Here is a 27624-nt window from a genome sequence, read left to right as displayed (position 1 = left end):
AAAGTTGATGCTCAATCAAGACCCATTTGTTGAATGATAAATAAATTCAGGCCATGAATTTTCAACTTACAGTAGAGTAAATGAAGAACTGAGCACAATATAATCTTTAGGATAACAAGCCAAACTGCAAGTTAGGCCTAAAAGTATGAACTCCAGCCAGCACGGGTCAGAATTGAAGGCATCCAATCTGGGTTGCTCCTTATAAAGGGAAGCCACCCCATAACCCTACCTATAACCCTACTTATAACCCTACCTCCATCCCAGTATTTACAAGTTTAGTGTCCAAACCATACCCTTATAATCCCATTTTACCTTTTCATAGGAAACATCATCAAACATCTCCCGAATCTGAGCAGGATTCTCCACAGGAGTGGACACAGGGTGTGAGGAATTTAATGCGTCAACCTCCATCGCACTAAAACACTTACCAAGGAAATAATCTTCCTATGGGGACAGAAAAAAGACATCACCACCTGTGATTTATATTTAGACCAAAATTATGCAAGTAGGAAGCTTTGATCTGGGGTAATAAATAGGATTATGCTTCAAATTTCTAGTCCAACCTATTCCATATTTACAGAATTTAAAAAATAAATACAAATTACTGTCTTCTAAACAATATCCAAGAAACAATGATTTTAGGTAAACATTTTAAATTTTGTTCATCTTAAATACTTATCACTTTAGAATAAAAATTTAATATTAACTTAAAAACAAAACCATTACACCTACAACCAAACAGTGCCAACACAAGAATCTAAAAGGAACAGTGATTGCAAACATCTCTAATAATCAGCTATTTTATTTTATTTTATTTTTAAAGATTTTATTTTTTTCCTTTTTCTCCCCAAAGCCCCCCGGTACATAGTTGTATATTCTTAGTTGTGGGTCCTTCTAGTTGTGGCATGTGGGACGCTGCCTCAGCGTGGTTTGATGAGCAGTGCCATGTCCGCGCCCAGGATTTGAACCAACGAAACACTGGGCAGCCTGCAGCGGAGCGCGCGAACTTAACTGCTCGGCCACGGGGCCAGCCCCTAATCAGCTATTTTAAAGTGGAGAAATTTAGCTTTAAAACCATGTAATGAAAGAAAAAATAATGGAGAACAAATTCCAACTATAACCTGATTTATTAAGGCATGTTACCCAATAGAATAATATGCATAATCATTTTTATTATTAAAGATTATGTGGAAACATAGGAAAATATTTATGATCCATTGCAGTGTAATACTTATATGTACATTATAACTATGTGTAAATTATGTGTACAGGAAGAAGAAAAAGAAATGAATATGAACAAAAGAAAATCATAGTTGGGTAAAGGATTGTTTTTATATAAATTTTTTTTCATTCTACTGCATGTGATTTTTACAAGTTAAATGCATGATTTTTAAAATAAAACATGTAGAGTTTCCAAAACATTAAGTTTGTGACCCATGAATCTAGGTCCATATACAATCAAATGTGCAGTTACCTTAAGCATAATTTGATTTGGCAAGTAGGATCCTATTGAAATAACAGCAGTCTTTCCTACTACTTCCTCAGTGACCAGCCTGAAGGTTGGGGAAATGATATGGAACAGACAGGCTGTCATTATTTCTATTTCGTTGACATTAAGGGAGGACAATTAACACAATCTCATAACAATCATAGATTTGGAGATAAGCCTTTGAGATATGTCTTTAAAGTTTACCAGCATTTTGGAAATCTAATTCATATTTAAACTCCCAGGGAAGTTACTAATCTATGAATTCTATAATCAAAGATCAGTAAATATTTTCCAGCAACAATGTACAAAACAACAGATTAACCTAAAATGTAAAAAAATAAGTAAGTACTTCTTACAACTTTCAGTTCTGGATGGGTCACACTGACAGACACGTACTCCATAAACTTGGCAAATCCCTCATTTAGCCAGAGATCATTCCACCATTCCATAGTGACGAGGTTCCCAAACCACTGAAAGGGAGACATTACCCAGATTATTCACCTTTCTATGGAGACTGGATTATCTACATAGCCATAAACATAAGACATTCCGAAGGAAATATATTTTATATGTAGAACGCCAGTATATGAATTTTAACATATTAATGGAAAATTTTATCAAAGTAAAAAGAAAAACCTGTCAATATGCATTGTAAAACATGGTACCTAATGCTTTAAAGAAATAATTTTTCCTGTGGGAAAAAAAGAAAGTAAAAATGAATCCATACAATTCAAATATCAATATGAATAGCCTCGTATGTCCCATAAAAGCAATACATAGTTTAACTACATTTTTTAAAAAGTATGATTGAACTTATATACCTGGTGGGCGAGTTCATGGGACACAGTCATCGTGATGCCAAGCTTACTTGATGCAGAAGACTTTTCAGCATCAAACAATAGAGAGGATTCCCGGTATGTGGTCAGTCCCCAGTTTTCCATAGCACCAGACTCAAAGTCAGGAATAGCAGCAAGATCTTGGGAAGGAAACAAAACTCTATTACCAAGCTCTAAGCTACACATTACCCAACCACACTAACCTTCAGAATGGAATGGGTGTAGGGATCACAAGAAAAGCTAAGCTGTCCATGCAGAACTGTGGAATTCTAGACCGGAAGACTCTTTCAGAATGGAGAAAAAGGGGCTCAGTGACTCATCCAGAGTCACTTGGCTGTTGTGTGACAAAGTCAGACTGGGGTCTCAGGCCTCCTGATGCCATTTCTGACCATCTGACAAGGAGTTTGGGGACTGAATAATCTTAACAATTGCCTCAATAATCTACTCGACCTTGGATGTCTAAGATCCCCATATACTTAAAAACGCAAACACACAATAGTTTTAAGGGCTCATGTTAAGAAAGAAAATCAGATTTTCTTATGCTGTATAAATTTATTCATTCAAAATAATTTATTGAGCATCTTTGATGTTCCTACAAAATATGTGCCAATAATGGAAAAAATGCAGCCTCTGTTGTTTACCATCTGCCCACTAATATAATTGGATTTATCTTTAAAGTCAGAAGGCAAAATTATCCCCATGCTGCATGCCTCTGGGACCATATCAAGATCTGCTTCTACCATCATTAGAAAATTATTGCATAGATCATGGGTGAGAAAAATCAACCCAATTGTTGACACCTGCCAGCATTTTTATGACTTGACAGGCTGCTCAGATAACCGTGGGGATGACAATTAGGAGGATAGAATCTCTGGCTGGGGTCATTAGATGCCACAATTTGTAATATCTGTGCAAAATCTTTACCTTGTTTGGGTAAGGGATATGGAATGTTGAAATAATCCTCATAAAATTCTAGAAGAGTCACCGCAGTATCCAGTGCATAATCTGCCTGGTTTATCTTGTCTGGCACAGCATAGATGGAAACCTGAAGATAAAGGCACAAGAAAGTTACTCAAATGCCATAGTGGCTTCTCTCCACAACTGTATAGGAGACTACACACTGTGGGACATGGTTGACAATATTAAAGAAGACAATTGGAAGCTCTATTTCTTGTATTAATGCCAACTATGTTCCTGATCAACTCCCCTTCTGAAAGCAACTACAAAACACACGCAAAATATGGGGTTTTTTTAGGGCCCAACCCAGTGGCATAGTGGTTAACTTCACACACTCTGCTTTGGAGGCCTGGGGTTCGCAGGTTCAGATCCCAGGTACAGACCTATACACTGCTCAAGACACGCTGTGGTGGCATCCCACATACAAAAAAAGAGGAAGATTGGCACAGATGTTAGCTCAAGGCCAATCTTCCTTACAAAAAAAGAAAAATGCTTTTTAAATGTTTTCATAAGATAGTGAAAAAGTAAAGAAGATTTAGATGCCAAAAATGAAGTGACAGTAGGATCCTCAGAAGTCAGCAGAGCACTGCAGCCAGCTTTGGCCCTGAGGACACTAGCCTATACAAATGGACTTGAGCTTTGGTTTTCTGGTCACTGAAGAACTCAGAGGATGGGAGGCAAAGACCAAAGCCTGCCCAAGGTGGGAAGTTTAACAGGAGATGCACCCCTGCATAAAGCTGGGCCCCAGAGGACCACATCCTCACTGTAGGGTAAACTAGAAATAACCACCCCCTTCCATAAGGAGATTGCAAGGGACAAAATGCCTTATTCAAACCTTGGTATTTTATGAGGGAGAATCTCCCTCCCTTATGCTGAGAATTTGTAGCTAAAAGCTAACCCTAATGCTGTTTAGCAGCTGGACTCACAATAACCAGGTGGTTTAAAAATCCGAAGCCAATAATTTAATTTAAAGTGGTCTCTGGGCTGGTAACTGCTCCTAGTCATCTGACAGGAGCAAACACAAATTCTCTCTGGAAGAACCCACCATCAGCTCGGGCACTGTAAGTTCACAGCCATAATTCACAAGATACACGAAGGAACAGGACACGGTGAGCAAGAGGCAGCAGAAACAACATACCACAGAACCGGATACCCAAAGACTTTAGATGTGGCAATCACTAGACACAGAACATAAAATGTATGTTTAATGTGCTTAAAGAAATAAAAAGACTAAAAATATTAGTATGCAAAAGGGGTGCTGGGACCCAATTCCAATGTGCGTGGGGGGTGGCCCCACCATACCACCAAACCACCACCAAGCAATTCTCCGACACCAGCTGGGTGCCCTACAATTCAACTTCATTCTGACATTATCTACCTGGAGAAAGCATCAGATTCTAAAGATTAAGGGTTCTGTCCTGCCAGACTGCCTCCATCGTGACTTAAGGTGCCAATTGCAAGTCCAGGTTGTCATGTGTGCTTCTGGCCAAGAGGCTATAGATTGGAAGTTCCCGTGACACCCTCCTTCAGTTCTATTAATTTGCTAGAGCAGGTCACAGAACTCAAAGAAAGATTTTACTTACTAGATTACCGGTTCATTATAAAAGGATATAACTCAGGAGCAGCCACATGGAAGAGATGCATAGGGCAAGGTATGGGGAAAGGGCACGGAACTTCCATGCCCTCTCTGAGCCCCGCCACTCTTCCAGCATCTCCACGGGTTCACTAATCCGGAAGCTCTCTAGAACCATCCTTTTGGGTTTTCATGGAGGCTTCGTTACACAGGCATGACTGATTAAATCATTAACCATTGATGATTGAACTTAATCTCCAGCTGGAGGTCGGGGTGGAGGGTGGGACTGAAAGTTCAACCCTCCAATCACAGGGCTGGTTCCCTGGCAACCAGCCCCCAATCTTAAATTACTTAGGCGCTTTCCAAAAGTCACCTATTTAACATAATAAGAGACACCTTTATTGCTCTCATCACAGAAAATTCTAAGGGTTTTAGGAGCTCTGTACCAGAATTGGGACAAAGACCAAATATATATTTTTTATTATAAATCACAATATGACGGTATGGAAGAGACATTATAAAAAGAATCATTCATAAAGGATTCACAAAAGTGGGCAAATCAATGGGTAGGTGTTTTGCTGATAGCTTAACTGCTGAACTTAGATTGCTCCCTACATCCAAGTCTCAAGCATCACCTGCAAATCCCCAGGTAAGTAGAGATATCTCCACAAAGGTAAGAAGCCTCAGCCCTATGGGAACAAAAGGCAATTTAGCAGAGAAATCCTAACTACTCAGGCCTCATTGAAAACAAGTACAAATAAATGAGGTATCTTCAAATAAAGTGTCCCGCCCCTCCTCTCCAAAAAACGTATTTGCACTCAGAGCCACAGCATACAGTTGTATAGGTTGTTGACTACACAATGGTACCCAGACAAGGGGCAAGTACTCCTTGAAACAAGATCGTTTTCTCCAGGATTCCAGTATTCCCTGGCCTAAATGCTCCTCCCAGAGCCGTTTAACCCTCCAAGCAGACTCTCCATGTTACTTCCTTCCCATGACCAGAAATTCCTTGCTCAAATAGTCAGTGACATTCACTTCCAAGTGCAGAAAGTTATAGTCAGACGCAACCTTAGAAACCTTTGCGGGATCTAGTCCAACTTCACACATTTTAACATATAAACTAAGTTCAAACAGGAGAAGGGCAAAGGTCAGAAAGCCATTAGTGGTGGAGCCAGGACCATGAGCCAGGCCAAGACTTTCCACAGGTTTTTGTTACTAAAAATCACTGTAAATATGAGCATCTGTGACAACAGCATAACCAGCCTTCCAGGATCGCCTGAGAGTGAGGGGGTTCCCAGGATGTGGGACTTCCAGTTTTAAAACCAGATCAGTCCCAGGCAACCAGGACAAGTTGGTCATCCTATGTGACAATGACAAGTTCACCTTGACTCTGCTCTTGGTCATCTTGCTGACAGACTTAAAATCTGAAATAATGAAGGCCACCAGGTAGGTGCTCATCTTCACAGTGACATCAAAATGGTCTTCTATGAGTCCTTCAGCAACAGTGACAGATTTAACCTAAAATCAGAAACAACTTAAATCATCAAATAATCCAATTATCCAATACATTGAAAACATTTTCTGAAGCGAAATTTTCTAACTACCAGACACAGTACTGAAAATACATGGCATGACATTTGTGTAATTATTTTCAATTTTCTCTTTCCAGTATCTGATTGTAATTTAGATATTAAGCCCAAATCATTCTACTCAATTTTTTTATTGAGATATAATTCATATACAATAAATTCACCATTTTAAAGGAAACAATTCAGTGTTTTTTTATTATATTTACAGAGTTGTGCAACCATCACCACTTAACATCTTTTAAATAATCCAGATGATGGCAAACTGACTCATATTTGGTACATGACGATGGATAACACGGATGGCACAAAGCCAAACTGAGATTGCTGGTTTTTCGAAGATGTAGTCCACTTGTCCTTAGACACAGGAATGAGAATGATCCGGAAAGGCAAGGTCTAACTTGTTTTCTACGCTGGGCAAATACGTAACCATGCACAACGCAAAAAGAGCAAAGAGCTTCTATTTTCCTAAACAACTGAAAGCAACCCAGGCCTGGGCCTGCCCCTGCAACGCCTCTCCAAACTCTGATTTGCTTCAGGGGAAGCAGCTTTGAAGTGCGATCAAGGAGCAGCATTGCAGAGTGGGGTGGGGATGACAGAGGTCCAGTCTAAGAGGCCTGGTCCCAAAGAAGAAAGTCTAAGACCTCAGCCAGCAGAGAGCACTGGAGCGGGATCTTGGAGAAAGGACCAGCCAGAACTAGCCTGGGGGATTCCATGTTAACACACGCATTTTTCCCGTAATCTTATTTCCACCCCTAGTTCTGTGCCCCCTCTTGCTTTTTAATACCCACCAGCCACCAGCTATGGTGCCTGCTGGTCATCTTTTGGTCATTCAAAACCTGACTCTGCTAGCCAATCTACGTTTACTCTTGAAGGACCCCAAATTACTTTTTCTTTTTAAAATATTTCCTACCCACCCCTAACCAAAATTTCCATTTCTGAAGTTGCGCTAATTATTAGGAAAGTAAGCTAATTAAATTCAAATTTAAATGTAATTAACTCCTGCCTCAAACACTTTGATGTTTCAATGGAATATTTGCTTTGTTAGCCTCCAAAAAGATCCTTTGAGACCCCATCGTCCTTCCCCTCAACTCCATGTCTGCAGCCTGAGTTCAGGTCAGTCCTATTAGATTTCCACCAAGGGGAGGGCTTTCCTGTCCAAGCAGCAAGATTACATTAGAGATTTTCCTATCCTCAATCCTCGATATCCATAGATTTAGACTCCAGCATCTTCCTGAAGCCTTGGGGGCTCCAGGCCTTCCCCTGGAAGCCTAGGAATTTCTCCACCAATCTTGTTTAGTTGGCTCTCATTTCCATCCCATCCCATCCATGTAATTCTCTAATTAGAGAACTCACTCCCGTCCCAGGAAGCAATACCATAATATTGGAGGAGGGAACTATAATCTGGAAAAGCCTGTTCTCTACCTCAAATTTATATTAGGAAAATGGTATCACTGTTTCTTGTCTTTTCATATACAAGTGTAGGGGAGGGGCGTGGGGCAGACAAAAGTCCTTGGCTAGTAGGGATTTGCAGAAGGGTGCTTTTCACAGGGCTCGGCCCTCTCATGGGCCCTGTCAGAATCTCGTTTGAGGAAGGGATCCTTCAGGTATTCAGCGGGGGATATAAAAGTTTAAAAGTTGAGAGGTCCTGTACTAGAGGTTGGTCTGTGGCTCTCTGTATCCCTTCACGCTAAGATATTTCTCCCTGGTCAGCACAGGGATGAGGCGAGACGGCCTTCAGGACTCTGGGCAAAGCCTATTCCCCCCGGAGTCTCATCCACAGTGAGCATCTCTGAACAAAGCATGTGTGGGCCTCAGGAGCTGGCATGCCTCGGGTGCAGAGACACAGCTCAGCGATGTTTTTTTAAGCTACCAGAATCATAGGATAACGGCACTTGAGGAGTTTTATTCATTTGGCATGGTCATCATCTCACCACTTTTAAAAATCAGAGACAGCACTGTCCACATCTGTGTCGAAGTTGGAAGACAATGGCTTCTTTAAAGGGAGCTGAGGTATCTGTCATTACTTACCCTTAGTACCATAATATTCTTAAAAGATTACTTTATTCTTTTTCTATCAGCCCAATTTCAAGCATATAGTTACAAACTGTATAGTTAATATTAGTATATGGTATATAGAAATTATAAAAAATAACTGTATTTATTCGACAAAATGTTCTCTTTAAAATCCTTTTCAAAGATTATATGAGAAAATTAAGATGAAAGTGCTTTGTGAAGGGCACTCTCTTTTAAACCTGACCTGAATTCCTATGGAGTTTCCCTCCCATCAGCCCTGATGACCTGGAATGTCACTCTTACTGAAATCTTGCGTGTTTTTAGGGACAATTTTTTTTCTTTAACTACAAATAAATTGTTGCTTGAAACAAAAACATAGGTTGGTAATGAAAGAAGAGTTAGCTATCTGTCAGGCAATAAAACAAAACAGGTGATCCTCCTGTTAACTCTCACTGGGGTAATGCAAGTCACAGCGAATCAGTGGATTTCTCCTGTGAGCAGATGGACAGGAGTTCAGACTCACCAACGGCATGTTGGAGATGGCAAGGTGCCTTGGCTCCCTTCTGATCTTGACTGAAAAACTCGCTTTGAAGGCAGGTTCATCAAAGCAGGGAAAGGCCATTCTGGCTGCAGTAGGTTCAAAGTGTGTTGACGCAAGTATCCTGAAATTATGGCAAGCAAAATAAAAATATACTAAGAAGCACCAGGGACTCTAAAATAGGTGTGTGTTTGTTTTTAATTCCTACAGTTACCATAAAATTGATAGATTTCACTACTAAAAAAATCTTTTATATGACAAAAGCTACTATAAATTAAGCTAAAAGACAAGTAAACTGGGAAAATTGATTAAAAGATATTTGACAAAGGGATAATAGCCTTAACCGATAATAAGCTCTTAAAAATGAGTAAGAATATAACCAGCAACCAAAGGGAATAGGAGGCACGGCTCATAAACAGGCAATTCACAAAAGAAGAATCTACAAATAGTCAATAATCTACCCAAAGCTGCTTGACTTCCTTAATAATCAATGCAATATAAATTAAAGGGAGATATCAGTATTGGTTAGAGGTGAGGAAAACAACAGAGGTGGCAAAAGTTTGTTGACCCTTTGACTTAGCAATTTTACTTCTAGGCATTTATTCCAAAGAAATGATTTTAAAAGATGTTCATCAAGTATTGCTAATGCTGAAAAGTTGGAAACAACCTAATCTCCAACCATGGGGGATTAAAGAAATCAATGTACAAACATACATTTTAATAAAGTCATTAAAACGATGTATAGTGATAGTCATCCATATAAAACATCTCCTGAGCATATTAAAAAAAACTCTCCCATGTAAAACAGAAAATATAGCTCTATTTACACAAAATAATGTGTATGCATATCCAGAGAGAAGTCTAGAAGGATAGTCCCCTAAAATAAAAGTAGTGATTATCTCTAAGGGCTACGACTGGGATAAATTTTACTTTTTAAAAAAGTTCTTTCTGGTAGCATCTGAATTTTTCATCACAAAAAAATATATAGAATCAGAAAAATGTTAGTATAATCAACTAATGAACAAAATTTGATTTTAAAATTTAGCATAAAATCTCCCAAAATAAGTCGCCTCCTTAAAAACAGAACTAAAGCAAGGGAGGTGAAGATCCCTAAAAGAGTTTTAACTGAGAGAAAACTATTTCTTCTGTTAGGCTGTTATGGGTTGAATTGCATCCTCCAGAAAGATATGTTGACGTGTTAATCCCTGGTAGTTGTGAATGTGACTTCATTTGGAAATAGGGTCTTTGCAGATGTAATTAAGTTAAGATGAGGCCATCACCTTGGTCCCTAATCCAATATTACTGGTGCCCTCATAAGAAGAGGGAATTTGGAGAATGGCTATGTGACAACAGAGACAGAGACCTGTGTGATGCAACTGCAAGCCAAGGAATGCCAAGGACAGATGGCTACCACCAATCAGGGAGAGGCAAGGAAGGATTCTACTCAGAGACTCAAAGAGAACACTGGCCTGCTGACACCTTAGTTTTGGATTTCTAGCCTCCAGAACTGTGAGAGACTAAATTGACATTGTTTTATGTCACCCAGTTTATGGGACTTTGTTATAGCAGCCCCAGGAAACTAATGCATAGGCCAAGAAAATGAAAAATGTTTATTATATCCCAGAGATACAATTAAATTAACAAATGGGTATTTACTCTCATAGAGCTGGAGGAAAGAAAATTGGTTAAAACAGAACCAAAAATGAGGTCCAAAAAACAAGAAAAAAACTACTGGCCATTTTGAACTCTAGAAAGAAGATGCAAAAGCAAAACTAAAGGAAGAAATCAACAATCAAAAGAATTTTAAAAGACAATCCAACTGAAATACTAAATTTAGCATTTGGAGTTTAAAAAAAAAGAAAAAAAATACCTCACTTCCCCTGCCTTGGTTCTGTAGGTGCTTTTATAAAATCCATGGAAAGTCTCAGAGAGATTGCCAGCATAGTCGATGACAACTGTGTACGGCAGCCCCACGACCAGAGGCTCAGGAGCCAGAAGCGCGATTTGCTCATGAGACGGGTATTCCAGGACTCTCAGCGGCTTTTCAGACTGCCTCTCTCCAGCTCCCTTCCTGAGGGCGGCCTTAGAGATCTGCAGGTGGTGACTGTGCAGGATGATGGCACTGGTGGGCTGGCTGGCTCTGATTTCTACTTCCGTGGTTCCCTCGAAAGTCAGAGTGGTGAGATTTGCATGGATCATGAGATTGTAATGAACTGGGATGACACGCTCAGGAAGCCGCATTTTATCCCAAGGAAATGGTGTCCCATCACTAGCTTTTGGAGATATAGTTTTACTTCTCTGACACCAGGAAGGAGTTGACACAGTGAAAAGAATCATCAGTGAGGAACGTAGAAATGACATGCTTGCAAGGGGCCATTTGATGGACAGAGATACCATCTTCTTGCTCAAAGTACCTAGTGGCACAAACATGTAAAAGAAAAAAAAAAGTCATTAAAATATTATCAAGACAGCATAATTTCAGAATGTACCCACTCAGAATTAGCAGTCATAGATACAAACTTTCAAAACTACTAGGTCTTTTCCTGAAAGTAAAATTACCTTCCTTATGTTATTGATTCATAGAAGAAAGAAGTTTATGGTTATCAACAATCATTAACACCTACTAAAAAGCATCATTGGCCTTCAGAGTTTAAATTAACTCCATCAGTCAGGGGTCTTAGTTGAAAGCAATGAACAAGCTCTGGCTGAGGATACTGAGTAGCTCACTAAAATGGGTCAGAGGATTGCCAGGACATTGAGGAAACCAGGCTATGAAGCAGGCAAAGATGGACATCAGAGAAACATCTCATCAGGTGACCATTCCCCACACTGGACCTTGGAGGAAGCCACCCTCCTGCCTGGAGATCAGATGTTGACACCACTATAGCCCCCACGAGAGTGAGATCTCCACTGCCCTGCAACTTTGCTTTACTTGTTTCAGCTTCAAAGTCCCACCTTTCAACTCCATTGGTCTGAGCCAAGGTGGATGTCCACACTACCAGGCAGGGAGGTTGAGAAAGCAAAATCTGGACTTTGCAGTTTCTACAGTGGGAGACAGGCCTTGCTCCCCATCAGGCTTACAAAGTAGAGAATTCCTAAATCATAGCAAGTGTAGGAAGGAGCCTTAGATGCTGAGTAGCAATGGAGAGAAAGGCCAGTATCCATAACAGTAACCTTTAATAACAGTGGTGTCCTTGTCAAATTGTCATGCCAGAAGCTAATTTAATATTTATTTAGCCAGGAATGACTTAAAAAGTTTATGGTGACCTTCAATACATTTTGTGACCAACACATCCATCACCTAGATGTGTCTTACAATCATCCAACAAGTATGTGTTGAACACCTGCTGCATACAAGGCTGTGTGCTGAGTACTGTGTGGGATACAATAACACGCAAGACACAAATCGCACCCTCAAGGACCTCAAACTCTGGAAGGGAGAAAACATTCATACACAGGTAATAAAATACAACACAGAAAGCGTGGAATGTTTTAAGAATAATAACAACAGAGAGGGCTGGGAGAGAAGGGAATGTTATTTCCACTGGGAGGGAGTGACTGGCTGCAGAGTGACTCTGCGAGGCCTTCATGCAAGACTAGCATTTGAGTGTGGTCTGGAAGGATAGGTTGGATTTGGAAATGAAGGGAGGGCATGAAAAGCATTGCAGGTGGAGCAAGCCAGGAGCCAGCATTTCCAGAGCTAAAGCACAAAGGGAGAACGTACAGGGCTGCTAGGGCATGGGAAGGGATGGGAAGGGAACCCCAGAAGAACGTGATGGAGAGTGATTATTCACAGGCAAGGAAAGCAGTGACTCCAAGATTACGCTCAAAGCATTCTGGGAGACATGCTGCAGACCATATTTTGCACTTTATTTTAAAGGCCATGGGACAAAAAAGGAATGTGAATTTTAAGGGATTTGGCAACCCACGCCCCAAGAACCAAGCATACTTCTTTCTCTCTCTTACACAAAGATGCTTCTCTAATGGGTGCTTGCCAGGAGGGGCCCCTCTGAGGGGAGATCAAGGAATTGACCCTAATTCCCTCAAACTCCTCTGGCTCCTGGACATTTGGATCAGATGAGAAAAGTAGTAATGTTACAATGAGGACCCCTCAAAATGGTGGTGGTACATGGGATTCCCCCTCTGTGTCACTGGTTCTCATCTCCGTCTGCATATTAATGTAACCAGGAAGCTTTTTAAATGACTGATGCCTGAGTCCCTAATTAGAACAATTAAACTGGAATCTATGGTGATGAGATCAGGGCATCAGAATTTTTTTAAATACTTCTCAGAAACTTTATTGAAGAGCCAGGCTGAGAACCTCCTAGGTAATCCTTGCCAAACTCTGGTCTTATCCCTTGAACCCTGTGTGGAAGCACACTAATTCAAGGTAATACTGATATGTTCTCCCCTACCCGTCACTCTCCATCCTGCTCCCTTCCCAAACACACAGTTAAAGCTACCTACTTCTCCTTTCTCCACAGGGCAATCTGCAGGCTAAAGAGAAAGGATACCAAAACAGTTGAGACAGTCAACCACACAGACACCATAATCCTGGTTCAAAAGGCACCACCCAGATGAGACAGAAAAGAGATGTGAACAGGAAGAACAGGTTTCTTTGGTTTTTCAGTTTCTTGGTTTTTTGTCTAGGAAACTAAAGGATGCTTCCAGCCACGGAGGATTGGAGCAATTTTGAGGAGAAGAATAAAGTTTAAACACCAAAATGGTAAAGAGTTCCTGCCCCCATCTCCTCAGGCAGAATCCCGGGGCTGGGGAGGATTGATGGATTTCTCTGGAAGTTGGGAGACCAGATGTAAAGGGAAGTTGTGTGATACTTCCACTTGGAATTTGTGATGGCAGTATCTTAGCAGGTGCAGCCTGTGCCCCAAGATGGTAGAGAGTGCAGTGAAGGTGGCAGGGTCAGACTTGCGGGGACTCTGGAAGCCCCCGAGTATTCTCCAACAGCCCAAGAGGAGACCTGAAAATTCCAACTGGTTCTGAGCTGACAGTAAAGCCCACGGGCTGCTGAAGGGGTTGGCAGTGGGACCTCACATCAAAGGCTTTACAGGGTTGAGTTCATGAGGGGAGGGGCCAAAAAGAACATGGCTGTGTCTCAAAGGAGGAGGCAGTCCCAGGAAACCAAAATGGAACAGGTAATGTAGACAGCCTAAATGTAAGAATACATGCACAAATATAACTATAGCCATATTAATAATAAATACATATTAGGCTTACAGTCAGAAAAAAAACATGGCTTTGAGTTCTTGCTTCGCCACCTACTGTGTGACCTTGGGCAGGTTATTTAATCCCAGTTTCATTGTCTTCACGTGTAAAATGAGATAATAATAGTAATACCTCTCTCATAGGATTGTTGTGAAGATTAAATGGGTTAAAATATTTTCAGTCATTCAACAAATACTTATTGAGGGCCTATTATGTGCCAGGGGGTTTGCTGGACACTAGCAATGCAAGACAGCACAGGTCCCTGACCTCAAAGAGCTTCTAGTGGGGGCGGGGGAGGGGATTTTCAACACATTTACACAAATATATATATATATATATATAGTTACCAACTGTGATTAGGGCTCTTAAGGAAAAAACATACACATACTGAAAGAAAATAACAGGGCACGTTGATGTACACTGGGGGCTCTCTGAGGATATTTTACCTGAGATTTAAAGAACAAATTCAAGTTAGCTAAGAAAAGAGGGAGACGGAGAGTTGTCCAGACAGAGGGAACAGCAAGCATATTTGTAGGCTCAAAGGCAGTGGCGAGTGCTGGCTATGAAGCCCAGTGAACCTGAAGAACAGGGCGCAGCAGGCAAGATGTGCCTGGAGAGGTGGAGAGGGGCCAGACCACCAAACAGCCTTGTAGGCACATTAAGGATTTTGGACCCTATCCTAAGCGCAATGAGAAGCCACTGGGTTTTGAGCTAGGAGGTCTCAAGAACCAGTTCTCACTTTAAGAAAATCACCCCAGGGGGCCCGCCTGGTGCCGTGGCAATTGGGTGCACACATTCTGCTTCAGGCGGCCTGGGGTTCGCCCGTTCCAATTCTGGGTGCGGACATGGCACAAGCCATGCTGTGGTAGGCATCCCACATATAAAGTAGAGGAAGATGAGCATGGATGTTAGCTCAGGGCCAGTCTTCCTCAGCAAAAAGAGGATTGGCAGCGGTTAGCTCAGGGCTAATCTTCCTCAAAACAAAGGAAGAAAAAAAAGAAGAAGAAAATCACCCCAGTTGTTGTATAGTGTGGAGCAAGAAAGGAGCAAGAGTGAAGGCCAAGAGACCAGTTAGAAAGTAGTCGAGACAAAGTAAGCTAGAGACGTGTACTGGGTGGTGTCAACAGAGAGTGAGGGAGGGGGAGAGGAGGAGAAAGAAGATGGATTCAACAAGTATCTTTAGGACAAAGGAGAACTGGGGGGGAGGGGGAGGGAGCGGACATGTGAGGATGGCTGCCAGGTTTCTAGAACCAACATGTGAGTAGTCATAGGTGCCATTTATTGAGATGGAGAAGACCAGAGGTGGAACAGATGTAGAAGGGTGGAGAGGAAATCAAGGGGTCATTTTTTAATGTGTCTAATTTGTGATGTCTGTGGTAGATCTCCAAGGGCAAACAGCAAGCAGGCAGTTGAATACACAGGTTTAGAGCACAGAGACAAGGCTTTAAAGGATTCTGTGGTACCTGACTGTATTCCTTTAAAGTTTTAAAAAGTATCTTCCTTTGGCATCTAATCTTTCTAAAGCATCTTTCACAATGTTGTCGGTGAAAGTGTAAGAGGAACAGAGTAAGTACCTAACTTTAACTTCACAGCCAGGAGGAGTTCAAGATATTTGAGGAACCTTAGCTAGACTCCTTTGGTGATTCTGACTTGTCCCACCCACGCAGGAAGTCAGAGCTAACCAGTCCCCGGCTATTTCACCCTCCCCTTCATTGGGAAACTAGGAAATGTGAAATCTATCATAAAGAGGTAATAAACTTTCTTCCAAAATGTTCTGAACAATGAAATTAACAAGCACTGATAATAGCTTGTCACTGCTGGTAAACAATAAAAATGTGGAATTAATTCGATTTTTTTAACATACTAGTATCTTGATATTTAAGTCCACCTGAAAATGTGCTACATATCAGTACAATTCCAATCCTTTGGGAAAAGAGACAATTCTGGGCAATTTTGTTAAGTATTTTTTAAATCGTTGACCACATCCTGAGTTGAGAGCGAATACTCTGGGCATTTGGTAGAAAAGAGAGCGTTTCTTCCTAAACCTGCCTACACAAAAAACCTCCACGAAAACGGAAAGGAAGTGTCTGCTCTTCTCTTTCCTCATGAAATTAACTTGCAGGCCCACCTGGAGAGTAAGATACCCAGATAGTAAATTTTAATTTGCTCAAACACGAGAGCTTTATCTGAATAAAACCCAGCTAGAGCCAGAGTGAAACGAAGACCGATGATGGCAAGAACAGGAGAAATAGAGAATTGATCTTGAGGACACTTAGGACGCCGATCCCACAACACCCCCACCCCAGCAGTAAACCAAAGCCACGTTCATTTTTCTGGCAACTGTCTGCAAGGTGCCCGACTTGGCCGTCCCCCGCCCCTCCACTTGGCCCTGCTGCGGAGTGTGGGGGACCGGGCGTCTGGCAGGAACCCAGCCGCGAGGCGGAGCGCAGAGGGAGGCTCCCGCCTGCCGGCAGGACGCGGCGGCAGAGCGCGGAGCAGGCACGCTGGCCCGCGCCCCCAGGCTGCTCCCCGTGGAGAAAGACCCGAGCGGGGCTGGGCGGCCGCCGACCCCGCTGCCCTCCCGGCCGATTCCGGCCCAGGCCCCACGACTCCCGCGCCCCACGTCGCAGCCCTCTGGCCCTCCTCCTCCCTGCGCCCCGGCCCTCGGGCCTGCCCGGCGGGAACCGGGAGGAGGCCGGGGCCGCGCCCTTCTCCAGCCGCGCAGCCCCCTCCGCGCGCTGGCTCTGCAGATGGGCGCGCTGGGGATGAGCGCGCTGTACCTGAGGGTCTGGGACACAGCCGGCTCACCCTCGCGCCGCCGCCGCCGCCGCCTGCCTCGCCAGCCCCGGGACCGAAAGTGAAAGTGGAGCCCGGGGAGCGGCAGGCCGGTGCGAGGGGCGCTGGGCCCGAGCCCTCGCGGCAGGCGCAGGGGAGCCCCAGGCTGAGGCGGGAGCTGGGGAAGGAAACCCGGGACCGGGGCCGAGCGAGGGCCACCGCCGTTCCCAATACGGGAATTCACAAATGAGGGCTGCAGGCCAGGGAGGCAGCGGGGTGGCAATACGGCGGGCATCAGGCGGGGAGGAGCACCCCTTCCTGAAAACGATCATTTTCTCTGCGCGTGTCTTGGGAGGTATTTTTTTTTAATGGTTGGCCTTTGGCGCAGCCGGGGTCTGGAGCGTAAGGAAGGGGCCGCCGCTCCTGGAGGAGAGCCCGCCGGCTGCACAGGAGCTCGCTTCTCCCCCAACCTGGACGGGCTCGACGCCTGTTGGACCCAAGGGTGTCCATCATCTCGCTTCTGCAAATGGGCTGAGAGCCCTTGGCCCGCCTCAGAAAGAAACAGGAATCCCCAACAGCTTTGTCGCTGCAAAATGCTGACCACTCTGGGCTTTTAGTGTGGAGGGGTCCAGCTAGGAGACGCAGCGGAGGAGGAAAGAGATATAGATGGGTCTGGCACTTCCCACCGCTTCTAAGGGACCCCAAGGATTTGCCGTTCCCCACATGAAAGCGTTCCTCCTGCTTTTTCAAATCAAGTGACCATTTCTGCACTCCCCTTGGAACATTAAGACTGGATGAAATGTCCAAAAATGCCCGTCTTTAAACAGTTGAGGGTAAAGGAGGTGACAAGCCAAGAAAACACAAACGTTCTCCTTCACCAGAGGCTGCTGGGTGGTGAGAGGACCGCGGGCTCTCTGGGACCTTTTACTTACTACCCTCAGCCTTTCTCCTCCCACTTCCTTTATTTCTTTTTCCTCCCCAAAGCCCCAGAACATAGTTGTATATCCTAGTTGTAGCTCATTCTAGTTCTTCTATGTGGGATGCCCCCAGCATGGCTTGATGAGCAGAAGCCCTGCCAGGTGTGCGCCCAGAATAGCACTGGTGAACCCCCACGTGGTCAGGGGCCGCCCCCCCCCACTTCCTTCATAGCCTCTTTCCCTTTGAGAACTTGGGGTTCCAAGTCACTGAAACAGTATTTCTCAACTTTTTTTCCTCATTCTTATGCCTCCTTTTGAAAAATATAAATTTTGTTCTGCATATTCTCTCCAGTCAAGGACATTTTGTGATATAAAATCAGCAGCCTGCCCCCAGGCCCAACCAGGGTGTGATCAAAGGAAGTTTTTTCACTAAAATTCAACCAGAAACAAAGGCTTTGCGATCAGGTAATTTGTGCACATTAGCAGCTGTGGTAGGGCTGTCAGTGGACAACCGTAGTCTCCAGGGCTAGTCAGTGAGTGATCCCAGTTTGCTCAGATGAGAGCTTCTTGTCCAGTAAACCCATGGTTTCTTTACTTCTATGTTTATATTTTTGAATGTGATCGTTTCGTTTTAATTTCTAATACAATTTTTTAAAAAATATTTCTTGAAGGTCAGGATGGAAGGAGCTGAATGCACCAAGGAGACTAGAGGCTGCTCTACTGAGAAGGCGGAAACAGGAGGGTTGCAACATGAACCTGGGCCTGGCCCAGGCACCGGAGATGGCAGTAAGGAGAAAGCTGACGGCGCTCCCACCTCTAGACTGTTCTCTTACAAGCTCTCCCTTGCTCGGACTTTAGACTCAGTTACTGGCCATGTTTCCTTCTTCAGAGTCCAAGTGCACTGCAAATAAAGCAGGAAGACGGAGGGTTTGGCAGCATTCCCTTCTAGTTTCAAAGCTCTAGCAGGGACACGAGGGATGCAGCGCTTGGAGAGAGGACTTTCAACTTGAAGGAGTCCCGGTTCTAGAGTCTGGGCTATCAAAACTTAGCAACTACCAAGCTTAGAAATAGTATCAGAGGGAAGCCGACAGAAAGAAAGGCACCTAGGTTTATAGGTCACTTACCAGCTGTTAGATACTGTGCTAAATGCTGGTCATATGCATGTGTGTGTATAATTTAATCTTTTCTGCAACCCTGCAATGTAGGTGTTATACTTTATAGAGGAAAAAAGTGGGAGAGGTTGGCAACCTGCTCCAAGTCAAAGAGAAAATAAAAAGTGAAACCTAAATTTGAACCCTAGGTAGGTCTGTTGACTCCAAAGTGCATGTTTCCCCCCAAAATCACAGCTTTCTCAGCTGGCTGTTATTGTACCGCCCATCCCTCCTTCACTTCACCCTCATTTCGCACGTACAGCTAGCTTTGCTTTTTTCCAGCCAGCCTCTACGAACTTCCTGTCCGAAACAACCTTCCCGGAGCCTACAGATTTCCTCCCAGTGGATATTAGGTTACACCACTGTAAGCAAGTAACCCTGAGACATGAGTAGTTTAAGAACACAAAGCTTTGTTCCTCACTCAGGGCGCACAGCCAGTGTAGACAGGCAGGGTGTTCTGCCCTGCATGGCCACTCAGCACTGAGTGACAGAGGCTCGTCATCTTGTATGTGTATCAGTCTGACCTTTTTGGCCTTCTGGATCACCATGACAGGAAAGAGAAAGTCCAGAGAGTTAAGTGTCAACCTTTCCCCACCTCAGCGCTGAATAACACACATCACTTCCACTCACTTGTCACTGGGCAGAACTAGCCACACAGTCTTCTGTGAAAGCAAGGAGAGTTTGGCACTAACAATATTGTCTACCACACAGTGTCAGAGGGTCAGTTGAGCCCATGTGCTTTAAACGCTTCTCAGTGTCCTTAGTTCCAGGTGTGAGCTAGGAGAGGGAGGGAGTCCACCTCGGGTCTAAGCCATTTCAACACTGGGCTATTATTGATCAGTTTTTTCTTATATTGCATTCCAGATTTTGATCAAGTGCTATTCAATTTTGCTCTGATTGATTGAATCAGTTTTGTCTTCATTAGCCTTTAGCCAATTAATGTCAACATTTGGCTCATTTCTCCTCCTTTGCTGCCAAAGTTGCTGCCATTTTGATCATATTACTACTCTCCTTTTCGATATCAAATCTTACCCAGAATCATGGTGTAGAAAACAGACAAAAGCAGGGCTGCTCTGATTAAGTGGGACAGCCACACCCATTCAGTCCTTGCCGGCTGCCCCCAACTCCATCCCCTTTGTCCCCCCACACACACTGTGGTCCCCAAGACGCCTAAACAGGCTCCTAGGGCCCAGAACTCAATTTTTCAAATGTCAACTTAAGAAGGAATAGCAATGATCCTCGTTCTTGATAGTCTTGATAAAGAGGATGACACTTTTTTTTTCCTATGTGCCAAATTTCTGGACAGCCCTGCTCACCAAAATCTATACCATTTTACTAATAATCAGAAACAGGGAAGAAGGTACAGATGCCAAGTTAAAAGAAGAACTGTTCCAGGGCCCACCCCAGGGCTGAGGGGTTAAGTTCCTGCACTCCACTTTGGCGGCCCGGGGTTCGCTGGTTTGGATCCTGGGCACAGTCCTACACACCACCCATCAAGCCATGCTGAGGCAGCGTCCCACATAGAAGAACTAGAATGACCTACAACTATGTACTGGGGCTTTGGGGAGAGAAAAAAAAGAGGAAGATTGGCAACAGACATTGGCTCAGGGCCAATCTTCCTCACCAAAAAGCATCCCTTAAAAAAAAAAAAATAATAATAAATAAAAGAAGGACTGTTCCAAAGTAGGCCACTGAACTCATAACAACCAGTAAATTCCTCTGAAATGTAATTTGAAGGCATGTATATATATACTCTATCTTATTGGACCCTCACAGTGTACTTATGTAGGTGGCTTGCAGATCCATTTTTCTAGAATGAAGAAATTACAGATATTTTTTTCTGAACCCACTGCCTGAAATTCTCTCTCTTTTTTTAGGATATGCTTTTATGGGGGGGGGGGGTGAGGAAGATTGACCTTGAGCTAACATCTGTTGCCAATCTTCCTCTTTTTTTTTCCTCCCCAAAGCCCCAGTACATAGTTGTATATCCCAGTTATAGGTCCTTCTAGATCTTCTATGTGGGATGCCACCCCAGCACGGCTTGACAAGTGATGTGTAGGTCCGCACCCAGAATCCGAACCAGCAAACCCTCGGCCACCAAAACTGAGCTCGCAAACTTAATCACTGTGTCACCAGGCTGGCCCCCAAACTAAGGATCTGAGATGCCAAGTGACCTACCAGGGGCCACCACAGAGAGAGAACCTGTTCTAAAGTGAAGCCACTTCACTTCTAGTTCTAGTGGAAAGCAGAGCTGACAGAGAGAGACAGAGACAGAGAGAATAAGCCATTGAGGCCTTCAGATGCAGCTGTTGTAGGCAAGCCCTACCCTTGGACTTTTCAGTCAAGGGAACCATGAATTCCTTTCTTGATTCAGCCAGTTTGAGTCAAGCTTCGGAAAGAGTCCTGAGTCGCCATTTAGGCAGAGCATTCGAGGAAGGAGCAATGGATGCCAGCTTCTGAGGAGGACCTAGAGTTCTTACCGGGTGACCAAAAGTGCTGTCAGACGACTAGGACTTCGGGTTCTGAAGAACGTTCTGGGTGACTTGAGGACTGATTATGTTTCCCTTTTGCCTCCTTCCTTAGTCATCTATTCAATGAACTCCTGCCCCCTAAGGTAACCACTTGGGCACGTCTGCAGTTCTTTCAGCCTGACAGACCCCAGAGAACCCACCCCTCTCCTGTCCTTCCTGAGCATGTGACAGTGCCCATCTCACTGCTCTCTAGCCAGCATTCTAGATTCCTGTTCTCTTCCCTTTGCTCACTTCAATAAGGAGGTAAATCACCATAATACATGTTTTTAAAATTTGCATTTGTTTCACTACTAATGAAATGGACACATACACTGAACATATGTTGATTAGATGTTTTTATTTTTTATTTCCTCTTTTGAGAATTTTGTGTTTATGATCGTTGCCGACTTATGTACTGGGAAATCATTACTTGGTTACACAAAAATAAGCTATGATGCACGAGAAATCCAGGAATTCTATTAAAAATGTAAAATATCACAATTAGTGAGGCTCAATTGTTTTAAAGCAATCCCACAGATATGGCCTGATGAATCATGTCAGTTTCTTAAAAGTCCAGACCTATGCCTGCTGTGTTAAGCTAGTTGAGATGTTGGAGTTTCCCGGATATTGTCAGTCTGAACATTAAAGCAAAGCTTGGTTCAGGAAGCCCAGTGTCCAGGCTTTCTCTTGTTTATGGGTCCCTCTGACAAAGCAACTGGATGAAGAATGAGTTAACCAGCCAGGTGAGCATGTTCTTTGCATAGCTCAAAAGGAGTGATCAAAATATTAGGATGTAAGTAGGTAGGTTTACTGTTTTTCCTAAAGAACATAGCTTCATGCTACCAAGCAGTTTTATGCCCTCTCATGTACTGAGGAGGGACAGAAGAATCTGCCTCATTAATGTTACTGTACGTTGAAGATATTTCTCTTATTACAATCATAGGATGTAGACAGTCTGTGTCCTTGAGGTAGAGAAGGAGATATAGATCAGGAAATTAATCAATGGGTGAATAATTGGGAAGAAACTAGGGAAGGAACTCAACTCTAGAAACTGCGAAGATTTGATTTTTCATTGAGCTGAAAATGTGAATATCTCCCAAATAAAAAATGATAAATTAATAGCTGGTTGAAAGTTTTCACTTCAGCTTCTGACCACCGGAAGAACTGATTCCAAACTCAGGAGAAAGATGGCATCTGAGATTATGACCCATAAAGAGATCAGGGCCCAATAAATGGATTTGAACACTTGGTGAAGAAGATGATTAAGGGTAGAAAGAGCTTTTACAGGCTAGGGAGTATATTATAGGCCCAATAGAAGCCCAAAGTCAGAGAGACTTTTGAGAGAGAGGCAAAGGAAGAGAGGTCCTTCGGGCAGGGGTCAGGGCGAAAACTGAGAAGGCCAGGGCAGCTGCAGAGAAGTCCTGCAGATCTAATTGAGTTATCTGGGCCTAACAGCAAAGATTCTAGAAAGACCCAAAGTACTAACCAGCTCCAGCAGGGCTAACCCAAATCTACCTCAGGGCAGAAGTTTGAGAATCTTGCTCATGTCTGTTTCCCAACTCTCAGTCCAACAGGACCATGAGGAGGGAAAGAGTCCAGGACTGAGTGGTTGGATCAGCCAAGGATGTTAAAACGAAACTCCAGTTAAATTAGTGAGAATTCTGGGCTCTTCTATTTCTGTAGCATTGTGTTAGATTTCTTTTTTTCTTTGGCTTTCCAGTCCTCGTAAATTTTTGCTAGAATTGCTAAATTTTTGTAGAATTTGTGTGAGCTTAGCAGTCTGACAATTCTCATCCCAAAGGATGAAAATAGCAAACTCATAATAAAGTAAAATTTTATATTACTCATTTAATCTCCATGGTGCATTGCAAAGTAAATAAAATACTCAAACAGCTGAAGTTTTCTTTCCTTCTTTCTTCTTTCCTTCCTTCCTTCCTTCCTTCCTTTCCTTCCTTCCTTTCCTTCCTTCCTTCCTTCCCTTCCTTCCTTCTTTCCTTCTTCCTTCCTTCTTTCCTTCCTTCCTTCCTTCCTTCCTTCCTTTCTTTCTCTCATCAGTTACTTATTAATAGATAGAAGGAGTAAATAGAAGCAAAGAAATGCACCAGAATAACTTAGGGAACTTGTTAAAATATATATATTCCTAATCCCTACCCTGAGAAATTCTGATACCATAGACCTTGAGTGATATATGCCATGGAATTCAAGGGCAAGTGTAAGGGTTTTTTGGGAAAATAAAATTGCTGTGTCACTGCTGCAGTGAGGGCAAAGGGGATTCTCCATGCTTTAGCCAGGAAAAGTAGGAGGATTAGTGAACTCCTAAGGGCCAGCCTTCAAAAGTGGGCAACATCAGCTGTTGGAGTTCTGGAACCTAGAAGGAACTACTGAGGACAATGCAGACAGAGGAGAGATAGACAGAGTCTGGAGTCAGCTATGGTTGTGACACCTGTCTGGATCATTCTCTCACACTCTTCTTAACCAATTAAGAAGTGGAGAATTGCAAGCTTGGAGATCAAAGTATAAGTGCATTTTTTTAGTGCCAAGAGGCCATTCTGTTTGTGATTTTTGATCTTGGAATCCTCAGTTTGCAAAAGAGAGACAATGCACAGTGAGGAATTAATGAATGTTAATGGTGTAGAGAGGACAGACTCAAAGGAGAAAGATGGCCCGCAGACAAGAGGACTATATCAAGGGGACTGTATCAACTAGGACACTTTTGAAAGAGAAAGTGAATGTTAACCTAATGGGGGTACAGAGGGACAGACAACCAGCGTAAACTGGGTCTCCACATTAGCAAAACTAGAGGCAGGGCAAGGAAGTCCTTTGCTGCTGGTCAGTCCAAGGGCGTGGAGTGGGACCCATGAGGGTGAAGCGTGGATCTGGAGGGGCAATCGGAAAATCTCCAGCACAGGAATATTGAATAATAGCAAGTGTTCTCCATGAATCTAACTAACCACGTATCAGTTAGGGACTGTGATCACCTCCTAATTCACCTGTTCACTGAAAGCAACATATAATGGCAGCCTCACTTCTTGTTTTGTGTCCATGTAATTACAAAGACAGAAAAAAAATAAAACAACTGAAAACGCCAGTGACATTTAAAAACTAATGTCTATGTTGTATCAGTCATGGCTCAGTTATAGAGAACAGAATCCACTCAAGCCATTTAATCAGAAAAGGATTTATTGCAGGCTATTGCCTGACTTACATAACCATGGCTTAAAGAACATGCAATAGAGGGAGCTTCCAGGAACAAATCCCAAAGCCACGAGGTAGAACTTGGCCACCAATGAAGCTGCTTCTCTTGCCACTACCCAGAAGCCATCTGCTAAATTGGGCAGCTGCTAGCTCCAGAACCAGACAGATGCTACAATCTGTCCCAGCAAAATGAGTATCTCAAGCCCTGCCTCTCTCCCCACTTAACTCAGTTCCAGATTCAAGCTTCCCTCCAGTGCTTCTGTTTGGCAGAGCCTACTGCACATCCAGAACCCAGGAACCAGGGAGTCTGGGAAATGGAGTATTTGTTTTCCAGACTCTGCAGTGGAGTGAGGAATTCCAAAAGGAGGTTGGAAGATGGAATGAGTAAGCCAATCACAGTGTCCACCACAAATGTTAAACTGTGTTAGGGCTGAGCAAATAAAAAAGAAGTAAAACAACTATGAGGAGGCCTCAAGTAATTTTGGTTGTTTTTATGTACAAAGACATAATAATTGGGAGCCAGTCCTGAGGGTCTAGTGGTTAAAGTTCAGCACTCTCACTGCTTTGGCAGCCCAGGTTCAGTTCCTGGTCACAGAAGTGCACCACCTGTCTGTCAGTTGCCATGCTGTGGTGGCAGCTCACATAGAAGAGCTAGAAGAATTTACAACTCGGATATACAACCATGCACTGGGGCTTTGGGGAGGGAAAAAAAAAGAGGAAGATTGGCAACAGATGTTAGCTCAGGGTGAATCTTTACCTGCAAAAAATAAAAACCAAGGGACCAGCCCCATGGCTGAGTGGTTAAGTTTGCATGCTGCGCTTCGGCGGCCCAGGGTTTTGTTGGTTCAGATCCTGGGTGCGGACATGGCACTGCTTGTCAGACCATGTTGAGGCGGCGTCCCACATGCCACAACTAGAGGGACCCACAACTAAAATATACAACTATGTACTGGGGGGATTTGGGGGGAGAAAGCAGGAAAAAAAAAAAAGATTGGCAGAAGTTGTTAGCTCAGGTGCCAATCTTAAAAAAAATTAAATTAAATTTAAAAATGAATAAAAAAACAATAATAATATTGATGATGATTGGGAAATCAATTGTGGATTTAGATTACAAGATGCATGGGGACACTTTGGAGTGGGATGAAGATTTAACTTTGTGACATAAGCACATTGCCAAGCATCGAGTCAACAGACTCATGAAGAAACTGCCCTCATTCATCACAAATGCATAATTTCCTCTGTCTCCCCTTTTTGATTCCTTCCCTGTTGGCAGACCAAGGAGAGAGGCAAGCCTGGACATTCAGTCGCATGGACCCAGGAGAAGCACAAGGTGAAGAAAAGGGCAAAGGGCAGAGGGATTCCTTATCTATGACCAGTTACTGGCGGTCATGTCCTAAATTAGACAAGTGCCAAAGTAAAAGCAAGTAAAACAAGCCTAACCTAGGAGCCAGTGAAAACTAGGAGATAAGATATATAGTCAAAAAAGGAGATCTCAAAGTGATCAGGAATCTGAGACTGGTAAATGCTTGAGTGGACCAGAGGGAGCACATCTCACTAAGAAACAGTATATTTTGGACATTTCCTGTGCGCCAAGCACCTTGCCAAGCACTTTATATGAAGTGCATCATTTAATTCTCACAATAACACTATAGGGTATATGCCATAAAAATTTCCGTTGAGAAAACCGAGGCTCTGTAATATAGGTAACTTGTGGGGTATATGGCTGGGAAGTGACAGAGCCAGGTTAGTGGTGGAACCAGGATGAATTCTGGAGATTAGGTGCCCTTACTTTTCAAATCTCTTCTGGTGTAGGTTTACTTGTGTGCTACCTTAGTTTAAAAGGGATCAGTGAACGGGCCAGCCCGGTGGCGCAATGGTTAAGTGCACACATTCTGCTTCAGCAGCCCGAGGTTTGCCGGTTCGGATCCCGGGCGCAGACATGGAACTGCTTGGCAAGCCATGCTGTGGTAGGCGTCCCACATATAAAGTAGGGGAAGGATGGCCATATCCCTATGTTAGCTCAGGGCCAGTCTTCTTCAGCAAAAAGAAGAGGATTGGCAGCAGATGTTAGCTCAGGGCTAACCTTCCTCAAAAAAAAAAGAAAGGAATCAGTGAAGGGTAGACTATTCCAAGTATGGTTATGATCTTGCCTTCCACCTAGTCACCCCAGCAAGGTGCCATTAACACGTCATTGTCTTCTAGGACTCTTCATGCCTTTAACATTCAACCTCACCAGGTCCTGTCAATATTACTTCCAAAGGGTGTCGACTCTTTCCCTTCCTCTCCACTCCTATGGTCGCCAATCAGGCTTCAATCATCTCATCTCTGCTATTATAATATCCTCTTAACTAGTATTTTAACTTCTAAACTCTTCGCTTTCTTAAATTTGTTTTCCATTCTGTCGTCTGTCTAAACCACCATCCTAGGCAAGCATGGGGCCCAGAAATCTAAACCAGGAAGCCAAAGTTTGGCAAGGGATTAAGACAGAGCAACTACTTTGCTGAGGTGCAGGACCAGGGCCGGGGAGGGGCAGGGAAGCGGGTGGGGAGAGAGGAGGAGGGAGGAGGGTGTGGAGCAGAATCAAAAACATTGTCCAGGGAAAAGGTGGGCCCAGAAACCTACACACATTCCAGAGAAGGTATCATTCCAAATAGGATCAAACAGATTTAAAAATTGGGTCTTAGGCGGAGAGGCTACAACTAAATTCAGCCAGACGAACAAGTTGAGGAAGTGTGACTAGAAGGCAATGATTTCCTATGTGGGCCTTCAGATTTGCCTGTGGATGGGAAGAGAGAGGTGTTCTAAGGACACTGCACTAGTTTTCTGTTATGCAACAAATTGCAACAAATTAGCAGCTT

The 27624-nt window shown here is 43.4% G+C and overlaps 1 protein-coding gene across 4 annotated transcripts in view; it reads right to left on the bottom strand.

Moving 5' to 3' along the window:
* ERAP1 (endoplasmic reticulum aminopeptidase 1) overlaps positions 1 to 17346 on the bottom strand; it is a 34916-nt gene extending 17570 nt beyond the window's left edge. Inside the window, exons 1-8 of one of the 4 annotated variants that reach the window (XM_070517704.1) lie at positions 17027 to 17346; positions 10866 to 11409; positions 8981 to 9119; positions 6239 to 6373; positions 3250 to 3370; positions 2311 to 2465; positions 1846 to 1959; positions 313 to 444 (exon numbers count right to left, since the gene is read on the bottom strand). In XM_070517704.1, the coding sequence (XP_070373805.1) occupies positions 313 to 444; positions 1846 to 1959; positions 2311 to 2465; positions 3250 to 3370; positions 6239 to 6373; positions 8981 to 9119; positions 10866 to 11409; positions 17027 to 17288 (1602 nt within the window). In that variant the 5' untranslated portion in view covers positions 17289 to 17346. Of the gene's footprint in view, positions 1 to 312; positions 445 to 1845; positions 1960 to 2310; positions 2466 to 3249; positions 3371 to 6238; positions 6374 to 8980; positions 9120 to 10865; positions 11410 to 16998 lie in introns of all 4 variants that reach the window. The other 3 variants (XM_070517705.1, XM_014867313.3, XM_014867301.3) reach the window with 3 other exon arrangements.
* Positions 17347 to 27624: the final 10278 nt, after the last annotated feature.

This window comes from Equus asinus, chromosome 9 (genome assembly GCF_041296235.1).
Source record: "Equus asinus isolate D_3611 breed Donkey chromosome 9, EquAss-T2T_v2, whole genome shotgun sequence".
In the NCBI taxonomy this organism is placed as follows: Eukaryota; Metazoa; Chordata; class Mammalia; order Perissodactyla; family Equidae; genus Equus; species Equus asinus.
This window is presented reverse-complemented; position numbering and strand designations above follow the sequence as displayed.